We start from the raw sequence: 24052 nt of genomic DNA, 5'->3' as shown, positions 1-24052 counted from the left end.
AGCACTCTTAATTTTTATTGTAGGCCACTACCAATTTTGTGGGCGGCATTTCCGCTCGACTTTTCCCTCCGGGGTCTCCCTATGAAGCAATGGGGTGCTAAATGTGTTTTTTTATCAAAAAAAATTTGTTAATTTGCTTGTATTTGTTTTTGGATTTTTCTATAGTTTGTTGCTGCTTTGTTGGTTATATGTAGTTCCTATGATGAACTCAGAAAAAAAAAAAAAAAAATTAAAAAAATTAAAAAAATCTACATGCTATGTTGCCTATGTTACTTGTGCTTTCTTACTACTGGTATGTAGCATTATGAGTAATTCTAAATGTCATACTCATGTCCCTCTTGTGTCCCTCTAAAAATGAGGTGGCTTTTAAAATCACCATGTGATCAAAATTTAATTTTGATCAATCACAAGCTCAATGGTAATTTTAAAAGCCACCTCATTTTTAGAGGGACACAAGAAGGACATGAGTATGACATGTAGCATTACTCGTAGCGTTACTCTTATCAAATAAACTTAATGAGCCCATTATGAATATCCATTTGGATTAATTGAAATATTGTCATTTCTTTGAACTATAGAAAGAAAAATTTGGAGTGCATGTCTATGAAAACAAAGCAAACCCAATTGAGTATAGTGCATTTGAAAATGAAAAACACTTTGCACCTCTCTTAACGAAGCTCTCTCCTATAATAGAATCATCTCCATTTTAAATGAAATAGATACTATTTATTTTATGGTCAGAATTTAAAGTTCATGTATTTAACGATAAACATGAAATCAATATTAACACGTCTTTTAAAAATTTAAATAATATGAAATTATATATAAATGCATCAACCTTAAATTTTGACTATAAAATAAATAATATCAAATTAAGGAATTCTATTCCACTACAAATGGCCACTAACAGTCCAAATTTAGTTTCCTTTTACTCCCATTGTTCATCTTACTCGTTATCACAATGGTCACTTTGTCTCCACCATACCAAACAGAGTCAGACCCTTTTATTAGATCAAATCTTTGAACAAATTCAATTGTATTATGTTTCATCAATATTTTTTTTTTTTTTTCTAATGATTCAATGTTATAATTAAATGTGGTAATATGATAATACATCATGTTTTACGTCAATATGGTCCAAAATTTTGATAAAAAAACATTCTTTACATACTTCTTAGGCACCCACTCTTTTACATGGGATGTGACTCACACCACATAGATCCCACTTCATGTGAAAGAGTGGGTATGTACAGAGTGTGTAAAGAATATTTTTATGTTTATGCCACTTTTTACCATGTCATAGAGTAAGTTTGTTTGAGTTTGCGAATTTAAAAAGTACGAATTTACAATAGCGATTTTAAAATGTATAATTTTTAAAAACGCAGTTAAACATTTAGTAATATCACAATTTAACCTTTAAATTCGCAAATTAGCCTTTAAAAGTTTGTGTTAAAAAAAAAAAAAGAATAATTACACCACTGATCCGAGTTAGCCTAAATTACGAATCACTCCGTGTAGCACAAAAAATTTATGGAGTCCTTGTGGTAAACTATAATTTCGAATCACTTCCTATACTCGCTTTTCGTCTACCAAGTTAACAAAATCCGTTAGTTTGTCACGTCATATAAATAGTGAGACAACATCTAAATATCATTTGTATTGTAATCTAATAACAGACTTTGTTTATTTGGTACTTGGTAGACAAAAAACGGATTCAAGAAGTAATTTGTGATTATAGTACCACATGGATTGATTCGTAATTTAGGCTAACTCCAGGAACCAGTGGTACAATTATCCCTTAAAAAAAAACACTTTATTATTTACAATTTGAAATAACATAATTTTTACATTTTCAAATCTGAATTTTTAAAAAATGTAATTTTCAAACAATTCATTTTCTACAATTTGATTTAAAATCACACTTTTTATTTATAAAATTGCAATTCCAAATGCACCCTCAGTGACAACCTACAAGCACCTATGGAGTCTATCATTACACAACCCCCACTCATCTCTGCAAAAGAAACACCATATTACATGAACAATAATTGGTCAGAAGTGAGGCATGATAGGAAATGTAGCCAAATGAAGTAGAATGGAACAACAGTGTTCCAAACTATCTTCCTCCAGCAACTTCATATTGGCTCTAAGCGGCAGTCAAGGCACCATAAGCTTGGTACTTGCTGTTGACTCGTAGATAGAGAGCCATGGGCTTGTTTGAAAACTCCCTTCCCCCTCCCCCTCCCCCTCCCCCAATTTTTTCCTACTTTATTCCCCCTCTTCCGAGTCCACTTAATAGACCTTGTCAAAAAAAATTTAGACATTTTTTGCCCCTTTACTTGTGCATCCAACTTTTCTTTGAGTGGGCAAAAATTGTCCAGATTTTTTCTGGCAAGGACTGTTGATTGGGCCCGGGAGAGGGAAAAAAAAAAAGGAAAAAATTGGGAGAGGAGAAAGAGAGTTTTCAAACAAGGCCCATGATTTATTATGCCTCACAATTCTGACATTCATCATCTCAAAATTAATCTCATTATTAAAATCATCTAATTTAATAATAATTTTAATTTTTCTGTTAGTATTACTCGTCTTAACTATATTTTTTTTAAAAAAAATTATTTTCTTATAACACATTTTAAGAAAAAAAAATTAATATTTTTTAAATAGCAAAATTTCAAACCACAAATCCATATGAATCCTTTGAAAACCAGTGACATTCAACGAAAATGCATCACTTTTCTGTAAAATATATTGTTAAGAATTTAGCTGCTTTAAATTTGAAGGAAACCATGGAGTGGGTGGCTTCCTCCAATCGTGATCAGTAGCTATTTCTAGGCACCATGCAAAAGGTGGATTGTTATCAAGTTGACCAACAAACACCCGTGTCTGACTGAGTGCCATGTTTCTACAATAACATATCAAAACGATTGCGTTTTAAGTACAATCAAGAACAGCCAACCAGATCAAAAAAAGAAGAAAAAAAGCGTGAAAATGTAACCAGAGTATTGTGTCATGAAACAACGGTGAGTTTCAAGGATCTTCCTCCGGTGAGTTCATATGGACTCCAAGCGGCAGACGGGTCACCACCAATAGGCCCCCGCTGTTGACTCAGTAATGGAGTCCGCCTCAAATCGGGTCACCACCAATGCCACAAAAGGTAACCCTAATCAAACAACACAACCTGAATACCCGATTCTACGCAAAATTAAACGCGTTCTACAAACAAACACGAACACAGACATCCAATTACGGAAAAATTTCTAAGGTACCTGCTTGGCCACAGCTCTTGGCCAATACATCTTCAGCAGGTGAAGCGGATTCGTAAGGGCGGAGGCAAAAAGCACTGATTTATAGTGGTTCTCGGAAACCCTAAAATGCAGGGAGTGCTGAATTACCGAAATGGGCATGAGTCCAGAAAAGTGGCAAACGATCCGGCCCACTGTCTAGCCCAATGGGTCCCTAGAAGCAACTGGCCTGGGTCTTCTTCCCCACGGCCCCACATGCTGTTTGGTGTGTGAGAATAAGGGGGAAAATGAAAGATGAAGACAGAGAAAGGTGGCCGACGTAGAAGCCCAACTTCCACGAAAGAGATCTAAAGCGTTAGGCCAACCGCCCCCTCACACATGGGGCGAGCTTGGAGACACGTCGCTGTAGGGACTAGGGAGGGCTTTTGACGATTCTTTAATCCAACTTTTTTGACTTTTTCAATTCGCATTTGTTCTTCTTTTCCCAACTAACCCCCCCAAAGAAAAGTCGTCCCAATATTTATGAGAATTCGGTTCCCATTTATAAGGCACCTCTTCTTCTTCTTCTTTTATAACGCGTTCTTTCTTGATTGACATTTATTAAGGATTCGAAACGCTTCGGGTTTTTAGGGTTTTTGTTATTAATAAAAATACCTTTTCCGATTTCGACGCCATGTCCTCGACGTCAATCTCCGGTGTTCTTCCCCATACGAAGGTCTTCGGTTCGACGCTGTACAAATCGGATCATAGAATTCCAGCGTAAGCCTTTGTGTGATGAATTTTAATTATGAATTCTGTATATTCCAAAATTCTTGTTTGATGTTTAAAACATTCGGGCTCTCTTCGAGTCGGACGGTTAGTGGACCTTTCGCAAGATTTGCTGATCCATTGTTTTCAAATCTTTCGCTTTTTGTTACGATGGTATGCATTTCTCTGTTTCCAATAGTATCCATAAGAAATAGTGTTGATCATACTGTGTTACTTTGGATTGGGTTGTTAGATGGATCGTTAATGCTGAGTTAGTCTGTGCAATTGTTGAAATTGTAAGGTTATCGACCTCCCTTTAATGTTTTATCCGATTATCCCCTGAAGGTTAGCTTTTTGCAAGGTTAGAAAAAGAGAGCCATTTACGAACCTTTGAACAAGTGCGGTTATCTCAGTTCCTCTGTTATATTTTCAGTAAAAGGGTGTTTCCAAAACCAGTTTCTAGGATATTTCTTCTCAAATATCAATGGACTCTTGGGGTTATGGTTTTATCACCTGACGAATATAGTAAACTCTTTGGAAAAACTGAAGATTGATTTTTGTGTGCATTTAAATTTGTAATAATTAAGTAGATGAGCCTTTTCATTTTCCTCGTGTACATTAATTTTTGTAATAATTAAGTTGAGTGGAGCAACTTTCTAGGAAAACTGAACCTACCCTTTTTTTTTCTGTGATGTGCCTGACCTGTTCATTTCCTAGAAGCTAAAGGTTTTTAAACAAAGTTTATTTGTTGGCAGGTCATGCTCCTATACCAGATCTCCCATGTCTCTCTCATGCCACATATCCCAGGGATTAGAGGATGTTGATAAATCTACATCTAAAGCGTTAGTGAGTTCATGTTCTGGCTCAAGTGATAAAAGAAATGGCTTGCTTGGGAGGTCAAGTCATTGTAGCCCCATTGAGAAGAGAAACCCAGTGGGGCAAACATTTTGCTCTGTGGGAGTATGCACGTCCGGTGAAGCTGATATAGGGTCTGATTCACACATTACGGAAGAGAAGGTTGGAGTGTTGCTTCTGAATCTAGGAGGACCGGAGACACTTGATGACGTTCAACCATTCTTGTTCAATCTATTTGCAGATCCAGTATGTTATTGTTTCTGCGTCACCTAATTGTTTCAGCACCAGTAGGTGCTTGTCTCTTTGGACCACTAATGTTTTTCATGCTTGTGTCAGGATATCATTCGTCTCCCAAGGTTGTTTCAGTTTGTTCGGCGACCATTAGCGAAATTAATATCTGTGTTTCGGGCTCCCAAAAGCAAAGAAGGGTATGCTGCTATAGGAGGTGGCTCTCCTTTGCGTAAAATAACAGATGAGCAGGTAGAATGCATTTCTGGTTGAAATGCAGATGTTTTTTTTTTTTTTTTTGCAAATGTTATTCTTCTTTAATGATTCTTGTTGATATTATTCATCGTGTTCTGCAAATATCTTTTAGGTTTGCATAAATCTGGTTTGAGTATAAATTTATTTATGGTTTGTGGTACTTGTTGCAGGGGCATGCACTTAAAATGGCTTTGGAAGCCATGAACACGCCCGTAAATGTCTACGTTGGAATGCGGTATTGGTACCCATTCACCGAGGAAGCAATTGAGCAAGTGAGTCCCTTATTTTTGTAATGCAAACTATTAACTTTTGGTTGATGTTAAGACACCTGAAAGGTCGTGCGGTCAAGTACCTTATTTATATTTGGAAAAGAAAAGAAATAGACCAAAAAAAAGGCAATCAATTACCCTATGTTTCTGTAAGCGTCTTGTTTAACAAAAGAAGAAAAATAAAAATTTCTGTAACATTGTTGACGTCAATCAGTTAAGCGGTCCCATCCATCTTCCAATTGGTTGAGTCAAATAGTTGAAGTTTATCTTCTCTAATCTGTGGCAGATTAAGCGGGACAGGATAACCAGGCTTGTTGTGCTGCCTTTGTATCCCCAGTTCTCCATCTCTACAACTGGATCAAGCATCCGTGTGCTCCAGAGTATATTCAGGTGATAATCTTGTCAGCTTGTGATCTCCCTCTTTAAGCATGTAATTTGATATTTCTTCAACCTTTTTAAATCTCTTTGAAGTCTGAACCTGAGTCTTCTGTCAGGCAAGATGCATATCTATCGGAGCTGCCTGTTTCTATTATAAAGTCCTGGTATCAACGAGAAGGTTACCTTAAGTCAATGGCTGATTTGATTGAGAAGGAGTTAAAGAGTTTTTTGAAGCCTGAGGAGGTGGGTTTAATTCTCGCAATGACTGATGACACATGGCTTTTTTGATGTCTGTGTCTGTGTCAAAAATTTATTGCTTTGGTCATTTGATGAATTTTACTTCTGTGGGAACTGTTGCTTATTGTTGCGTGGTATTTTAGGTTATGATACTCTTTAGTGCTCATGGAGTACCAGTCAGTTATGTTGAGGAAGCAGGAGATCCATACAAAGATCAAATGGAGGAGTGCATCTACTTAATCATGCAAGAGCTGAAAGCTAGAGGAACTAACAATGAACATACACTTTGTTACCAGGTTGGTTGTAGAAATTAATGTCTCATATTTTCACCCTCGAAGTTCCTTTGCTTGTTCTTAACAGCATCTTGAGTTGCTCTCTTGACTCCACCATAAGATCCCATTTTCCCCATCACTAGGTTGAGGCTATTTTATCTTTAATTGCTTATATCCTTGTACTTTATTTTGTCTTTTTCCTTTTTTTCACCTTTTGTGCTTTTGGAACAGAGCCGAGTTGGTCCTATAAAATGGTTGAAGCCCTACACCGACGAAGTTCTTGTTGAGCTTGGCCAGAAAGGTGTGAAAAGTCTCCTAGCTGTTCCAGTGAGGTATATTCTTCATATTTAAAGAAAAATTATTTGGTTCGTGTGGATTTTAGTTCTCGATGATACTTGAAAATGTTACGTTATCACAGTATGCGATACCTTCTAGGTGCTAGTTTTTTATTAAATAAATAGTGCACTTAATTCTATAACAGATGTCATCTGGTTTCTGGAAGATAATTACCGATTATTTGTTGGTTTAGCTTCAAAATTTTCTCTTTTAAAAGAGGAGTTATTGCAGAAGGTCTAGACCTTGCTGTGTTATCTTTCCCCTGGTTGTCTATAGCAGCCTGCTTGGTAATTTGAATATTTACCTTTGTTGGTGTATTTCCTTCATTTGCAGCTCTGATGAATATGTTAATCTTCATATAAGCTGTAGAAAAGTTCACCTTAATTGAATGAATGTCTATGTATATTCCAGCTTTGTGAGTGAGCACATAGAGACTCTTGAAGAGATTGATGTGGAGTACAAGGACTTGGCTCTTGAATCTGGAATTGAAAACTGGGGTCGTGTCCCTGCCCTTGGATGCACCTCTTCTTTCATCACGGATCTGGCAGATGCTGTAATAGAAGCTCTACCATCAGCAACAGCCATGTCAACGTCAAGGAGCATCTCCAAAGCAGTTGAGCATGACCCAATGCAATATGCTATCAAAATGTTCTTTGGTTCCATCTTGGCATTTGTCTTGCTTTTGTCACCAAAAGCGTTAATGGCGTTTAGGAACCGCCTCTTTTGAAGGATATCAAAATACAGGAATTTATATAGTATCTTGTAGATGCTGGAGTTACAGAGAAGAAAAGTTTAAACAAGGTAACAGAAAGTGTTATGAGGTATTGAGGCATTCTCTTGGTTTCGTTTTCCACGGTTTTACTTTTTTACCCAAAACTACACGAAGAGAGGATTCTTGAACTGCAAGTTTTGTAAGAAGGGCATAGTTGTGATAAGTGAAACTTCATTTTGCAATTTTTTTTTCCCCATGATTTCTGTTCTTCTGGGAAAACATGTATCTATCACTATTATCAGTTGAATGTAAAGCATTAGTGCATCAATGTTCTTAATGTAAGGGCATCACTAGTGGATATAATGGAGTACTTTTAAGTTTTAACTTTGCATGGGTTATGATGAATACTTGGTGAAGGAATACTTTTCTCTCAAAAATAAAAAAATAAAATAAAATAAAATAAAAAATAGAGAGAAGCTCTCCCATCTCCCTAAGTAGAGATTTTTCCTCTCCCTAAAAGAGTTTTCATTTTTCTTTTTCCTCTTCTTTGAACTGAGAAGTGAGCTATCACCCTCCGGCCCCTACCTCCACCTACGTGCACCCCCACCACCACTATTGGTTCCTTCGTCGTCACCCCCACCCTCCATCCACTGTACTTCCATTTCATATGATGCCTAGTTGCGAGTAGGTGTCATGAGTCACGCGCCACCGCACTTGGGGATATATTTTTTGCTTCCTCTCTTCACCCTCTCCACCCGCCTCCTACCTCCCCAACCTTCTCTTTCTCCTCCTTTTCTTATTTTATTTTTTTTTTTTGTCTTCTTTTTTATTTTAAATTTTTAAATTTTTTTTTTGGAAGCCAAATATACCACCCTACACGACCACCTACCAACGGTCTCTTCTCTGTCCCTTGCATCCTCCACCCACCATGCATGCATCTTACATGCCACTCTGTCGCAAGTGGTTCTCATGTGTCATTGCCGGTGATAGATCTATGGTTCATGTACATTCACTCCTTCCACCTGATGTAGGACAGATTAATAGAATAAATAAAACAAGAATTTAAGGGAAAGAAGACACAGAAATAGAGGGGCACAAGCTCGGGAGAGAAAGGAAGAAGAAAACCGAGAGAGGGAAAATAGGGAGAAGACAATAGCGGCGCACGCTCAATTTTTTATTCATCATTAACTGCCTATTACAATGAACATTATACTTAAATAGACTCATAGACTAAACCCTAACTCTAATCCTAACCCTAATATGCTAAGGGCCAAGCTCATTATTGGATTACACATCAATTAAATAAACTAATACGATTAACTTTGGGTCAATTCCCCCTCTTTGTAGTTGGTGCGTCTGCTTTTGGCCTATCAAGGCTACAAGATTTAATGTCCTCTTTTTACCGAACATTAAAGTGGAGATCCTCTCTATCACCTCCAACACAGTCTTTCTTATTGTGGCATCTAAACTCCTTATGCCGTTATAGTTGTCTCTCCATACAACTCATCCATTGAACTGCTTCAAAAACCGTCGTTCCGATGGCTCCTTTTTCCCAATCATGCTAAGAAACTATTGGACCAAGCCAAATCTTTGGCCTATTTCTAGTTTGGGTTTGGCTTAGGTGCTATAAAAGAAATTACTTTTTTTTTTTTTTTAAAAAAAAAAAAAGAAAAATCTATAGGAATATGTAGTTTTTCTAACTGTCCAGATTTTATTTCATTCTCTCTTTTTCATGGAACTTGAAATTAAATTTAAACGGTTAAAAAAATTATGTGAGATTTGCTGTAATAAGCCAATTTATCTTTCCCCATAAAAAGAAGGGCATCAGTAGTCAGTTATTTTCTTGTATTCTCTGCATCTTCTTGCATGTATTGGTAACGGCTACTCGCTTCAGTCCAGCTACTCCACAAAATGCCATTCTTTGGCACACATTTTTTCGTCCAATGGGAAAACGACTTGTTGATCATGTCGAACCTCACCAAGTTCTTGAAATCTATGGTAAAAAGTCTGACTCCAGTTCATAAATTACAGATATATGGTTTTCTTTGACTCCAAGCATTATTTTTATTTATTTATTTTTATAATAAAATAAAACTACAAAAGGAGTGGGAGTGGTGGACCCCAACAAAAATGGATCCAAACAATTATTGATGGTAATGAACTGTTTCATCTACATGCATGGACAGTAGTGTTCATATTCTCGCCGGAAAACAATTTAAACACGTACGTCCTACGATCGATCTCACCGGCACAGAACCAGGCAAAGCATTCTAATCCAAACAGAGCAGCAATGCCTGGCATCCTCAACCTTAATTAAGCTCATTTTCCTATTCTTCCACAGTTGCTTAACATAATCAAGCTAGCTCCTTCCAGAATGCTTTCCTTGCGTCCACGATCGAACACTGTCGTACCACCACCACAAACAATTGATAGACCGATTATATATATATATATATATATATTTTACAGATCATAAACCCATTCCAGCTTGTACATGCATGCATTGTCCACGTACAATATCTTGACAAGGATGCAAATTTATAATCTAAACACTTATATGATCGAAGGCAACATCATACAAATTTGTAAAAGATGAAGGCACAACTTTAACAAGAGTGTTTTAACAAAGAGTTTGGACGTTGTTATCTACAATTATGCGGTCCTGGATATGAATCGATGTGTGTTTGTGAAATAAGCTTCAAGAACCTTAGATTTGCAGAGAATAAAGAAACAAATAATGAAGCGACCACAAATTCTCAAGAGTAATGTTTCTTGCAGTTGCACACACTTTGTACACAAATCTGATTTGTTTAGCAGATTTTTTTTTTTTTTTTTTTTAAAAAAAAAAAATTTACAAAGTGTGTACACTTTGTGTGCAAGAAACATTACTTAGTAGTTCTTAATCCACTAAAATTTCGCCATGTCATCATTATAGAACAATAAAGGGTAATTACCAGGTAAGGACTGCTTCCACTTTTCAATAAGAAAGGTCCTTTGCCCGAGGATGAAAAAGCTGTTTTTATGGTTAAGGGTATTTCAACATTGCGTTTTCATGAAAAGTGTAATTTTAAATCAAATCCTGAAAAATGACTTGTCTGAATTTGTGTTTTTAAAAAATTACGATTTCAAAACGCAGAAATCAGTTTTTTCAAATAGCAAGCAATAGGGTATTTTTTTAAAATGCAAAATTTTAAAAGGTAAACTGCGATTTTAAAGCTGTTTAACTGCATTTTTAAAAATTATGTTTTCAAATTGGACATTTTAAAATCCTTATTTTTAAATTGTACTTTTTGAAATCGCAAACTTAAACAGATCCTAAGTAGCTTAAGCTAAAAAAAAAAATAAAAAAAATTGGTCAAGTAGCTTAAATTCGGTTCAATAGGTTGGTTCGGCCACCCCATTTAGCCAAATGGTGGCCCAACCAACCCCTGCATTCTTTTATATATATAGTTAGTTGGTTAGTTTTTAATTTTATTTTTTTTTATTGTAAGTGACATATTTATCATTATAATTGGTGAGTATGTGACACATTAACAAATTATGTCAACTTTTCTAACGATAGAGACCAATTTTTTTTTAATCCTTTGGAAGTGATTAATTTCTTTTTAAAACTCATTGAGCTATTAGTCAAAACTTTAAACAATAGGGGACTAAAAATGCTTGTATTTATCCTGTTTTTTAATAGAATTTCCTCCAACTTTATTAATGTTATTAAAAAAAAAAAAAAAAACAAGTGTTTCTCTTACATGTCTAAGAAACATATGGCAATTTTATAAACTAAGTTGAAAAAAAATTCTTCTAACCCAGTTAAATAAATAAAAATAAAAAATAAAAATTGGTCTTATTTTTGAAGGATGCAGTAACATGTAGTGCTAGCTATTTGGTTGGTTGGCATTGCTTACTAGTGACGCCCATAAAATGCTAGATTCCAAAATCCTAAATTGAAATATCTTGGGATTAGGTTAGAAGAAAAGGAACCGAAACCAGTCATATGATTTTTATTTATTTTTTCTAATTGAATAAGGAAAGGATTATAGGGGGAGATCATTTACACTCATGATCTAAAAGGAAAAAAAGGAGTTGACGATCTTATAAACGAAAAATGGGTGAGCTCCTCAACAATAAACCCAAATCAAACTAAAATACTAAAACAGTGCAGAAATAATTACATAGGGTAAGAACGGATCAAATAAGTGACTTGATCCTCTCAATGAGCCGCTCACGACGGTTACAGAACCAAAAGGGGCACAAATTAAGGCAAATCTATTTGAACCTCCACTTGGCAACAGCGACAACCACTGGAAGGAGGCTGAAGCGATAGAAGCATTGTTAGGGTCCGAATCCGAGATTGCAGAAGGGAGAGGCACTAACACAAATTCATTTATAAAAGTCTTCACTAAAGGATGAAACCAATAAAAAGCTAGGAGACAATAACCCTCAAAACACCGAAGCAGCAAAAAACATAAAAGGCTATGAAATAACAAAAGAAAAACAACTAGAAAACAGCAAAAACCCCATAAACAGCAACAACAGTGGAGGAGAGCAATAGCACCCACCGTCGAAGGAGCCATGCGCCAAAAGAGACGGCTCCACGTGCCGGCGTGTGGAAGGCTGACGGTGATGAGGGAGAGACTAGTGGGAAGCTAGGAGGCTCCGGAACATGGTGGAGGGGCAAGTAAGAGGCAGCGTTAGTGGAGACTTAAAGATCTAGACTTTAAAAATCCACAAATCTTCACAAGTCCGAAAACCAACCGGCTGGGGAGAGCAGAAAATAGACGATGGGCTTCACGGCAACGAGCATAGGGCTAGAGGTGGTGTTTGAGCTGCAAAGTAAGTGTTTGGAGGAAAATAAAAACACAACAAAGAAAAGAAAGAAAAACAAGAAGGAGAAACAAAGGTAAAGGGAGGAGGAAGGGAAAGAAATCCATCCCTCCTCCCTTAAGTGGCCACCGGAGGTGGAGGAAACACCTCACTAAGGAGGTGGAGATGCCTTACTCTAGAGAGGAGGAAAGTCTTTCTCTAAAAGAGAGAGTTGCATTTTTCCACATGGGATACCTTAATTCACACCAATCATATGATTACTATTTCGTTTGTTTATTTTCCTAGGTAATAAAATCTAAATCCACCGGATATTAATTATTACAGTTAGGGCAAGCTTGATATGCAAAATAACTATTTTATTAAAAAAAATAATGGCTATTACTAGAAATAGAAGAAGCCGAAATGGAATAATTATTTTTATTTATTAGTTAGATTGTAACACTGGAATAGAACCATGAATATGTATGTATTTCACTATTTGGAATAAACTACAGTGCAGAAAAATACGTACGTGAATGAAATTATATTATAATCAAATTTTTAGACTGTCATTAAATGGTGAGAGCGGATCATTATTCTAGATACTTAAAAGAGGGACAGATCCTTAGACTTTTAATTATTATTGTGAAATATATTTTAACCAGTCTTGTGTTGTTGGTTAAATGCAAATATATTGATGGAGAAGCCATGAGAATCCTCAAAGAAGTGCCACGAAGATCACCCTAAAAATGTAAGAACTTTAAAACAGGTTAAACTCAATTGAGATTGATTCAATTAACATGCAAGTTATTTTGTCCAGCCATTCCGCCCTATATTTCTAGATTCTTTCGAGAAACATACACTTCAAACTGCACGTTCAGGTGTAAGTGTTAAATTCTCGAGGATGATCCTCACAAATTAAAGATCTATAGGTATAACAAAACTTTTCTTGAAAAGGATAATTGAAGAGAGGAAAGAGTTTTAAGTTTGAATTTTCAAATTGAACATCAATTTTGAGGCACTTTAGAGCACTAGCGGCAGCATCCCTTAAACGTTTCCTCAATTTAGGGAATTAAACCACTTTTTGCTTCCCTATTTAAATGCACTTCACAATAACTTCCATTATCATTTTTCTATACCATTTAAATATTATTTAAATTAAATGCAAGGAAAAAGATAAAAGAAAAAAAAGTCATTTAAATAAATAGAAGAGAAATGAGAGATAAAAAATAAAGATTTTTATATTAAAATAATGTTAAATAAACTATTTTTGCTTCTGAAGATTTATAGTACAACTTTTGGTTTATTTAGTGTTTCTTTAGTTTAGGGAGCAACAAGAAAATATGATTCAATATGATTTTTAAGAGCTTTTCCTGCATCTAAAAGAAATAATAAGATTTACGGAAACCGATGCTGATACTCTTAAAATGAAATAGGGAAGTAGGAAACCAATGAGTAATGCTAAAAGTCATTCTTTCGTCACTCTTGTGTCCCTCCAAAAATGATATGACTTTTAAAATCACCATTGAACTTGTGATTGATCACTACTAAATTTTGATCAAATGGTGATTTTAAAAGTTACATCATTTTTTTTAAAAGACACAAGAAAAACTTCTAGAATTACTACAAAACCAATATAGTCGAATATGAAGAGGTATAACAACGAAAACCACGTCTCAAAATGTGAACCCAATAACTATTATAGAGATAACTCATGGAGAAAAATTCATTCTTCATCAAATCTATCAAAGATTTAAAACTCAGCACTGTTATCAAATCACTTCTTTCATACCCTTACTTAAATTCTGTACAGTATTGAATGACATGTTGCATCGTGATGAAACGTCACGTCAATAAAAAGTAAACACGTAAATCTCTCGCACGATCAAATATAGTTAGCTGGACTTGCCACATGGTTGCCTTGACAATGACAATGATAATGTCCACTTAAGGTCATATCCCCAATCGGGGTTGGGGTAATCCACTAAGATGCTTCCCGATTGGGGATACAACACCGTCGTTGTTGTCAATTGCACCTTCACCGACAACCCCCAGTCAGGACAAATTTTCTGAAACCCATTTTCTAATGGGCATATTCAAATCCCTCCTTGAAGGATCAATAAATACGTGTTTGGTTTTTTTGGACAAAACATGGTTTCATAGACTTAACACTACGAACACAAAATACTACCAAAATTTAAACAAAAGAAAAATATTACAAAAAGGGTATAAGAGTTATTCCATAACGATTCAAACCTTAAAAAAATGACTATATTTTAAACCTAAGAAAAGAATAATTTTATAAAAATGAATCCTTGTAGACCATTGGAGTTTTTTTTTCTTTTTTTCTTTCCTAATTCGACTTTGTTTAGATATGGGGTGAATAATGGTTTTACAAAAATTGATGCGTGCGCACGCAAGCAAGTCAGCAAGAAAAGATGAGAACTACCTGTACTGTAGATCCACTTCAATTTAACCCAAAAACGAAAAAAAAATCAATAAAATCAGTAATCTTTTTGTCTCCTACTCGATTATAAAATCATTGATAATCTCGTTTAACATCATGAAAGACTAAACTCATTCGGCAAAGTACTACCAAAAGATGCCTTTTCGTAATAGAAATCTTCTATGACGATAGGAATTGACATGTTTTTGAACCATATTAAACAACTGTCATTATCACAGCTTGAGTGCAAAAATCACGAGGCCCTTGCCAATTTGCTTATCCCACTGTCTCTCCTTTACCTTCCCCTGCAGTAGTAAATCTGTAATACATGCTGAAACCTAGTTCAGAAATTGTTGCATGCACCACCAAGGGCCCGCCATACCGTATTTGGGTTACAAGCAAGACACTGCCTCATGTAGTAACTAGAATTATTCGTGACTCCGAAGAATGAAGGGTTGACCAAACCAAGTAAACAGCATTCAAAAATGCATGATTTAAGGATAAAAGCTGGATGAAGGTGTGCTTACAGCAAGCAGCATTTAAAAGTAGATTAACTAGAAACAAAAGGTAGCAGAATTATTTAGAACAAGCAGAGTATAACATCAGAGACAAAGATAACACCAAAACCAACCATTCCTTACCATTAACATCTATGACTTCCACAATATAAAATCTAACTAGACCTAACAATAGGAATACAAAACCATTCATCAAAGCATCAAAATGACCCAACTTACCAGATATCATCAACTCTGGGGTGATGTTTTGGCTACTCCACTCTGCTGAGCAGTCTGAGAAGCAGCAGCACTGCCATCGGCAGAATAAACCGGAGGCTGCGCGTAAGCACTACCATAGGCGTTGTATTGGGGGGGCGCCTGTCCATAACCTGGCTGACTAACAGGTGGCGCACCATAAGATGGAGGCCCATAACCCGGTTGACCAGCAGCAGCAGCATAATTGGATGGTGGGGCACGTTGTGAACCAGAGTCTGGTTGAGCATAACTAGATGGTGGTGGCTGAGAATGGGGATATCCTGGCTGCACAGGGGCAGGCTGGCCATAGCCTCCAGGGGTGCCGGGTGACTGTGTAGGCTGCCCATAAACTGGGGGATTGGCAAGAGGTTTTTGGGCTTGAGGTGGTCCGTAGCCAGGCCCATATCCAGACTGAGCCGGTGGCTGATTTCCATAACCAGTTTGGGAAGTTGGGGGCATCCCATAACCAGGCTGAGTTGTTCCTTGAGGTGGGTAACTTGCAGGACTTGGGCTAGGCTGTTGAGCACCAGTGTATCCTGGCTGGCCCACAGAAGAAGCCTGGACAGGTGGAGCTTGGGCTGAATCCCCCTGAGACGCGTAGGACGGAGTGTGCCCATCTTGTGCTGGGTTGGTCACATTCCCATAGCTAGATGCAGTAGTATAACCTTGCTGCTGATCATATGCTGGTGGCTGGCCATATCCAGATTGAGGTGGTGCCTGATACCCACCATAGCCATCTTGAGAATAACCTTGTCCCTGTTGATTATAGCTTGAAGGTGGTTGCTGACTGTAATTGTAACCAGAATTATCTGCTGGAGCTGCAGTACCACCAGGTGTTTGCTGTTGCTGTGAAGCTGGCTGTTGACTGTAATAATCATAACCAGTTCCCTGAGAAGTCTGCTGAGATGGTGCACCAGTTGACTGGTCCCAATTGGAGGGATAACCACCAGAGGTAGGTTGAGGATAGCCTGGATAAGAGGGCTGAGATATGTTATACTGGGGAGATGGCCCCGGATATGCTCCGGGCTGCACATAGCCATAACCTGGTTGTTGCATGGGAGGAGCCCCAGGTGCACCCCAGGCCGTGGGAGGTCGTGCTTGATAACCTTGCTGAGAATATCCTCCAGCCATTGCTGGATTTCTCACACGATTCTGCATAAAATTGTTTCCACAAATAACCATGGTGAACTTTTCCGCAATGCTAGGAACATATATGAACACAATAAACCACAGGAAGCACATGCATATTCATATAAACAATATATAATCGAAAAAAAAAAAATCAAAAAAAATCAACAGAGAAGGCACAAATAGCAAATATTACCACACTAGGATTATTGGATTTCATAGCGTACTAGGAAGGGCGTATAAATGCCTACATACCGTAATGGTTGAGGAGATATTGAGTTACTCCAGCAGAAGCCCACCCTCTCCCTATTCGAAGTAAATAGGTACAAAAAGGACCACAATACTATACATCCATTTATATAAAAGCAAACATACAAACCCTACTGCCGTGAAGAGGCAACAAGTTTATAATAAAGTGCAAACTAGAAAGAATCTTTCCATAATATCCATTGATGCATTTGTAATTAATAAGCAGAAGCATCAGAATAAGAGAAAATATAACCTTGAATATCAACATTTTGAGCCAAGTAGAAATTGGTCAAGTAAATGATATCTCCTTGAAAGAGCTTACAATTTTTTGTCAAGATATATAGTTTGCAGCTAGACACTTTAAACTAATGACACTTTTTTTTATGAATCAAAAGACATTCTTCGCAATATTATATTAAAAGAATAAAATATAATACCAACTGTCAAGGATTACTTTGACTGAAAAGAGCACCAAAATAAGGATTATGTATGACCAAAATAAGGATTATGTTATGAATGATTATAACAAAGAAACCGGAAGTACACATAGAAAAGAATGAAATAAAAATTACTTGAGTTTACAAAATAAAAAAAATAAAAAAGAAAGAAAGAAAAAACGTATATGACAATAAAATACGGTGAACTGGATCTTCTAACTGTTGCTGCTGTTGAGCAATGCACTAACAAGAATATAGCTCGTCATAATAGACACTATAAAGACAAAAATCCTTAAGGTTCCTTATCCAATGACAAATAATTCACCCGAATGACCTGGTACTTCCATCAACAGAAACTCGCAGCTTCTCTCCACAATATATAACTAAATATCAGAAATTGGGATTTAGAACCATACCAGAGTGATGCTGAGGGAACACCAACACAAAGAATTCCATGTTGGTGTCACCAATGGTCCAATAGACACTAACCCTACAATAGTTCTCAATAACATAATCAGTCATAGGTACAGAATCAATAAGCACATTCGACGGTTGTACAAACTATAATCCCAATAATTATTCACTTGGACATACAGCTAAGAAGTAGATTTGGACCAATATTAATCACTGGAATTAACCTAAACAGAAAAACAAGTACGACAGGCCTGCCTCAGAAACCAATTATCCAATATATCTGCATAGCACTTAGATATGACAGCAATAAGCACCCTCATGATAGACTGGTAGTTCAAACTATCGAATTTCACCTCTGTCCAATGCCCAAATTCATACATCCATCATCCACCAATCGACATATACATAAGAATCTTACTGCAGTATATGATAAATTCAGGTAGTAGACAAGTCAAAACACACTGCAGGTTCACAATCTAGATAAGAATTCAGAACTCAATCCATAATAGATCCAGATGCATATTGTGCATTGCAAATTACCGTGCTACACAGTTCCTAACTCAAAAACTAGTAACAATACATAATCGAAGAAATCTCAGTCTGACCCATTGGTATTGCAGAGGCTCAGCTCCTCTTCCAGATTTATTCTGACACAGAATATGGTCTCCATGCAAGCCAATGAGAACAGCAGCAGAAGTAACATTCTGGATTTTACAAGTCCAACAAATGGAAGAAGAGAAATTGATGATAAAATAACAGATCCAATCCTTTCGAAATTAACCAGGTAGGCACTTAATGACAATCCAGAAAATTCTTGATGACATCCACCGCAATAGATAGAAAAAGATTACATGGGAGAAAAATTAAGAATGTAAATATCACCTATGTCTTTCTTACAGAAAGAGTGAAGGGAGGGAATACGATAATGCATGCCGGTATAACAATTGAGAAATTATTTGATAGACAACTCCACTACTAATAACATCATAATCCTTCCTTCAACAACACAAGTAGCTTATACATGAATTCTAGAAATAGTAAATTATAAAACCACAGAACCTATCCAAAGTCAAGTATTATAGAGTAGAAAGACACTGACAAGTGGTACTTTCCAGGAAATGAATAAGAATATACTTAACAAATGGAGAAGCTGTTAGCGGAGAGAAGAGCACAGCTGAACCTCAAGAGAACAATATCATTAAGAAGATGATCAAGAGGTCGTGCAGTACATATGTGTGTGTATTAAGATGGTATTAAAAAAAATGAAAAGCCAAAAGGAGTTGTGTTCCATCTCTACTCCCGTATACAGGAACTTGTTCATCTAAACAACAAATCCACTTCCCAAAAAAAAGAATGCACAATTCCTTTCTCTTTCAAGATAAACAAAGAATATAGACACACATATATACATATAATAACTGCAATGAGTTTTTCTTCTCATGAGAAAAAATTCTTGTCTGCAATCTAACATTAACAAACATACCTCGCTGATGACTTCATTGACCAACTGTTTAGCAGACTCAATTTGTTCGTTGGTCCCATCAATCTGTAATGTCCTTTCTTGCGATGTATCACCAGGGGGCAGATGCAACGGTATCACCTGGACAAAATAAGGAATTCATTCAGAAAAATAGGTAGCGCCAATTGACTCCACAATTAAAATAATATCAGTAAAGATGGCAAATAAATTATGAAAACACACCTGAATACGAGCTCCAGTCCTGGCTTGCATATTTTTAATTGTTTCTCCTCCTTTACCGATTACAAGACCAACCTGAAAAAAGACGCTCATCACAGACCATCCTGAACTGTAACAATAAAATAAGCTGACAAAAACAAGAACTTCTGCATACCTTGTTATTTGGGACTTTCATTACAAATGTGTCAGATCCAGATTGTCCAGTCACTCTTCGCGAAACTATGCCAGAACCGCCTGCTTCAGCCTGGCCAAACACATCGCAAAGGGACAAACGATAAGCACAATCACTCAAAAATAATGGAAATGCACTCTGGTAAAGTTACTACTACATGCCAATGTCAATATGGCTATATCATACAAAATTTGGTGTAGGACTGTAGCTGGTTAGCATTTAAGGCACTAAAAAGAAAACCATTCGAGGTCAAATTAGCACCACCTCGGAAAGAACTTCACTTATCAGCTGCTCAGCCTTGGCAATCTGTTCTGGAGTACCCATGAGCTCCACCATCCTAGTCGGAGAATTGGGATCCGCATCCATATCCCGAGTGACTTGGATCTTCGCTCCAGACTGAAGCTGAAGATATTTAATGGTCTCTCCGCCTTTCCCAATAATAACACCGACCCTACCGTTCGGAATATCAATTTTTTTGCTCGAACTCTGGAAGCCATATGAGGTAGGCGCTGCAGGCACCGAGTGCAGAGGATGAGGCTTCACATCTGTTTAGATTGCAACAATCACACGTTACAGAAACAAACCCACGTAACATCTTGATACAAAAATTATAATTAATCCACCAACGTTCAATTATAGCCCAAAACAAAAGAAATCAACCCATTTAATAATTTAATTTAATCTCTTAGGAATGAACATGCTTAAACCAACCCTAGTCAAACACTAGAAAGATAAAGAGTTCAAAAGAAAATGTCAAAATAAGCACTATAGTACAAACGAGTAGATCGAGAACCCTAGAACCCAACCAACAAATCCCATACACAAAATCCAGAAAAGCAAAGGACAGGAAAATAGAACACAAACCTGGAGGAACGGAGCTGAACCCAGTATCGCTGGAATCGAAGCCAGAAGCACCATTCTCAATCTTAGGGCGCTTGACGTCGAGTATTCCGGCGCCAGCGCCGGCGCCAGAGTTGTTGAAGAGGCGTGCGGCGACCTCCTGGGCGCGCTGCTTGGCGAGCGTCAAGCCGTCTACGGGCGGCGGGACGTTGTTGTAGGATGGAGGCTGCGCGTGGACCGAGTCAGGTGACTGAGGCGCGATCGGCGCGGAGAAGCCGGTGGGCCTGCGAGAACCAGTGGACGGCACCGTTGGGTCCTCGTACTTGCGCTTGTTGGTGGTGGTGTCACTGCCGGACGAGTACTGCGCTTCGTCGGCCATTGTAAGCGAGAGAGAGAGCGAGAGAGAAACGCTAGAAACCCTAGTGGGGGACAGAGAGAGAGATTGGGTGGTGTAAGAATAGGTTGGCTTTTATATATAGCATCAAGCGGTGGCTGTGTATTCTGATTTAATAGAGGAGATATTTTTTTTGGGGGGGGGCTAATTTTCTATTTCGTGTATTTTTGGTAGACAAAAGGACGAATATGCCTTTAATGCTAGAGTTAATTCTTTCAATTGTTTTTTTTTTTTTTTTTTTTTTTGAAGGGAACATGTAGTCATTTCATTAATTCACCAAAGGGTAACAACATTATAGTCAAACAGAGTCAAAACTCGACTCAATACCATTACAGTGACTCAGAAAAAAACACTCCATTACAATTACCCTAGGACACAGGTTATATCAACAGTTGCTACAAATATGCCTAATCAACAGAAAGATGCCTCTGCGTTGACATAAGAACCTCTACTTGCACTATGGAGTCGGTCACAAACAATCTATGCTAAAAAGCAATGACAAGGCTAAATCCAACCCAAAGCACACTGTCAAATACAATCTATCAAATACAAGAAAACACCCAAGACAAAAGCTGCCAGCAGAATAAAGCACTACCGGAGACGGCGCGTGTGCGACACGCGCCGCCACCGGCCCTTCCCCTACAACAGCCTAACACAAGGAACCCCTGTGCACCACCAGGAACGGCAAAAGATGCAGAACGTGCCCATCATGAGCGGCCCAAAGTGTAGAACACCCTGGCGCATGATGACCACGCGCCGATTCCCGATGAGCTTTCCGTCCGCAACGGGCAACGGCTGAACCAGAGGACGACGACGAGCATGGCTGGGGGCGCGTGTCAACTAGAAGGCGGTGGATCAGCGCAGATCTAGCTTCAAAGAATGATACAAACTGAGGTACGACCAAATCTCTCCACCAGTGACACGAGCGGCGAGCTCTCCTCCGCTGGAACTTCTTTGGAGTATTTTCCTTCCACGAACAAACAACTAAAGGAACTAGAAAACTATACAAACTTCCATAGACCAAACGGACTAGGAAGACTAAAACCACCACCGGAATAAGCCCAAGGGACTCAAAACTCCACAGTCCTAGTGACTAGGAGACTCTAGCCTCCACTGAAACAACCAGGGAGGAACCAAAACCTCTTTTAGCCCTTTTAGGGCTAAGAGAAGAAGAAAACCGGGAGGAGGGAGGTTTGGAACCTCCCTCCCCCGGCCAATGACACCACTGTTAGGGGGAGAAGGTTCTGGAGAGAAGGATAACAAAAGAGAGAGAGAAGCTAATTCTTTCAATTGTTAGTGCCATCCATGTCCCCTGAGTTGTGTCAGTCTGTTGGGACTACGTTTTATATGAAGCGAAAATCACTAATTTGAATTTATCTCTTTTTTGTATGAAGTACCAATGGAAAGACATCTATATCCTTGCAATTTTTTCTCTCTTTTATTTAATTCAAATTCCAGACATGTAGATCAACATATAAATTATTTAATATACATTATAAGAAAATTATAAAATTATTGTAAGATCATATTGGATGAGAGACAATTTTACACTTTAAGAAATTCAAGCACCATATGACTAACAAAAGAGTATCGATATTTCCATATACTTTAATTTCATGGTGTGATAATAAAAATTTGTTATATTTGTTGTAGTGGCATGAGAGAGAGGAGAGAGAAGCTCCTGTTTTTCTTCTATGAGAGTCTTCTTGTGAGGTGTTTTTGTTGGGAGAGGGTGGCTTCACGCCTCCCTCCTCTCAGTAAGGGCTTCCTCCTAGCCTCTTAGGGCTATAGAGTGATTTTTGTCTCTCCATGGTGTGAACCAGTGGAGGTTAGGTCTCTCCCAGCCATTAAGGTTGTAAAGTTTTGTTCCCTCGATAGATCCGGTGGTGGTTGTTCTTCCTCTAGCCTTCACTGGGCTATGGTGGTTTATTTTTTCTTTGTTTTTCTGGTTTATTTCTTTTGTTCAAGCAGGAAGACTCAACTCAAGACGTCCAGTTGGGGGAGAGACCGTTCTGTGCTATGTTGTCAACGGTGGATGTTATGGCCGAACCTTCATCTTTTTCCAGTTTTTTTAAGCCAGATCTACGCATTTCTGTCGATTTCTGGTAGACACGCACCTCCCAGCCACAATCATCGTCGTTCTCCGCTCTAGCTACCAGAAGGTTTGGTCATGTTGGATATCGGAGCATGGCTTTCACGAATCAGGGAGCTTTGCTCCTTGGGCCGCGCGTAAGGGCCACATTTCCACTTTTTCAAGCCAAGCATGGTGGTGACTGGGGTTTAGGACGACCGATCTGCTGTTTGGGGGTCGCCAGTGGCGGTGCGTGTCCCACACGCGCCGTCGTCTGGCGAAGATAGCCTCTGCCACACTACTGCCGGCTTGGATTGGGTGTTTTTTTGTCTGTTGTGTTTGTGTATTTCCTTTGTTTCTCCGGTACAATCTGCCTTTGTAGTGCTCATTTTTTACTGGAATATTTGTTGGCTTGTTGCTAGATCGGCCATCTTTTATTTTGAGAGTGAGCGTTATTGTAAAGAGATGCTCAAATGTTATTTTTGTAAGAGTTGTGTTTTTGCCTAGACAACTGTTTTTTAAGTCAGATCTTTCTGACTTAGAATGTGAGAGTCTTGTACTTCTTTTCTCAAGATGTAAGCCTTCGGGCCTTTTCAGCAATATATAGTAGCACATGCTACATGTTCTAAAAAAAAGTTATATTTGTTGTAATATGTGTGTTACAAACATTATTTCCTTTTCAGCCATTTTTAAATGTTTTACCATTTGGTATTAAAATATATTCATGAGCTTTTATGGCAAAAGAAAAAACTGATTTATTAAAATATATATTCATGAGTTTTTATTTTGTAACTGTTGGTTATTAAAATTGTTTTCATGGCTTCTTTGTAAGATATTATCTCCATATATAACCTATATGCCACATATACGGTGTTTATTATATTTATTATAAATGTAATATATGGTATTATGGTTATGGTAACTTCTATTAATTTAGATTACCGTAATGAAATCGTTTAATTGATTTAAAATCAATTAATAATATTGTTTCTTTGATATGAGGAACAATACGGTATTTACCATATTTGAGGGTCCCTGACCTAGCCTATAAATTAATAGCATGTGTACACCATCAGTACGACAATACAGTTATATGCATAGGTTAGAAGATCTCTCAAA

The 24052-nt window shown here is 37.6% G+C and overlaps 2 protein-coding genes and 1 long non-coding RNA gene across 8 annotated transcripts; 1 reads left to right on the top strand and 2 right to left on the bottom strand.

The window, feature by feature from the left end:
- Positions 1-2713: 2713 nt before the first annotated feature.
- On the bottom strand, positions 2714-3594 carry LOC133865971 (uncharacterized). Of its 2 annotated transcripts, none has more exons than XR_009899847.1 (2): positions 3267-3594; positions 2714-3178 (listed from the first exon to the last, which is right to left on the bottom strand). It is a non-coding gene; the product is annotated as an uncharacterized LOC133865971 (long non-coding RNA). The 2 variants fall into 2 exon arrangements; XR_009899846.1 differs by having other exon boundaries at positions 2714-3160.
- A 159-nt stretch (positions 3595-3753) lies between these two features.
- LOC133865970 (ferrochelatase-2, chloroplastic) lies at positions 3754-7915 on the top strand. The gene is made up of 9 exons (XM_062302507.1): positions 3754-4001; positions 4745-5090; positions 5181-5324; positions 5498-5599; positions 5883-5986; positions 6091-6217; positions 6355-6507; positions 6715-6815; positions 7231-7915. Exons 1-9 carry the CDS (start codon positions 3916-3918, stop codon positions 7544-7546), a joined length of 1479 nt encoding a protein of 492 aa, XP_062158491.1. The 5' UTR covers positions 3754-3915; the 3' UTR covers positions 7547-7915.
- A 6183-nt stretch (positions 7916-14098) lies between these two features.
- Positions 14099-20927, bottom strand: LOC133867487 (uncharacterized). Of its 5 annotated transcripts, none has more exons than XM_062304274.1 (7): positions 20493-20927; positions 19890-20173; positions 19611-19700; positions 19460-19531; positions 19241-19357; positions 15515-16681; positions 14099-15183 (listed from the first exon to the last, which is right to left on the bottom strand). In XM_062304274.1, exons 1-6 carry the CDS (start codon positions 20845-20847, stop codon positions 15524-15526), a joined length of 2076 nt encoding a protein of 691 aa, XP_062160258.1. In that variant the 5' UTR covers positions 20848-20927; the 3' UTR covers positions 14099-15183; positions 15515-15523. The 5 variants fall into 5 exon arrangements, with proteins under 5 accessions (XP_062160258.1, XP_062160257.1, XP_062160259.1 ...); XM_062304273.1 differs by having other exon boundaries at positions 14099-15096; XM_062304275.1 differs by lacking the exon at positions 14099-15183 and adding an exon at positions 15312-15331.
- Between the last annotated feature and the right edge of the window lie 3125 nt (positions 20928-24052).

The sequence above is a fragment of the Alnus glutinosa genome, chromosome 4, assembly GCF_958979055.1.
Source record: "Alnus glutinosa chromosome 4, dhAlnGlut1.1, whole genome shotgun sequence".
NCBI lineage: Eukaryota > Viridiplantae > Streptophyta > Magnoliopsida > Fagales > Betulaceae > Alnus > Alnus glutinosa.
Note: the sequence above shows the minus strand (reverse complement) of the source record. Positions and strands in the feature narration are given on the sequence as shown.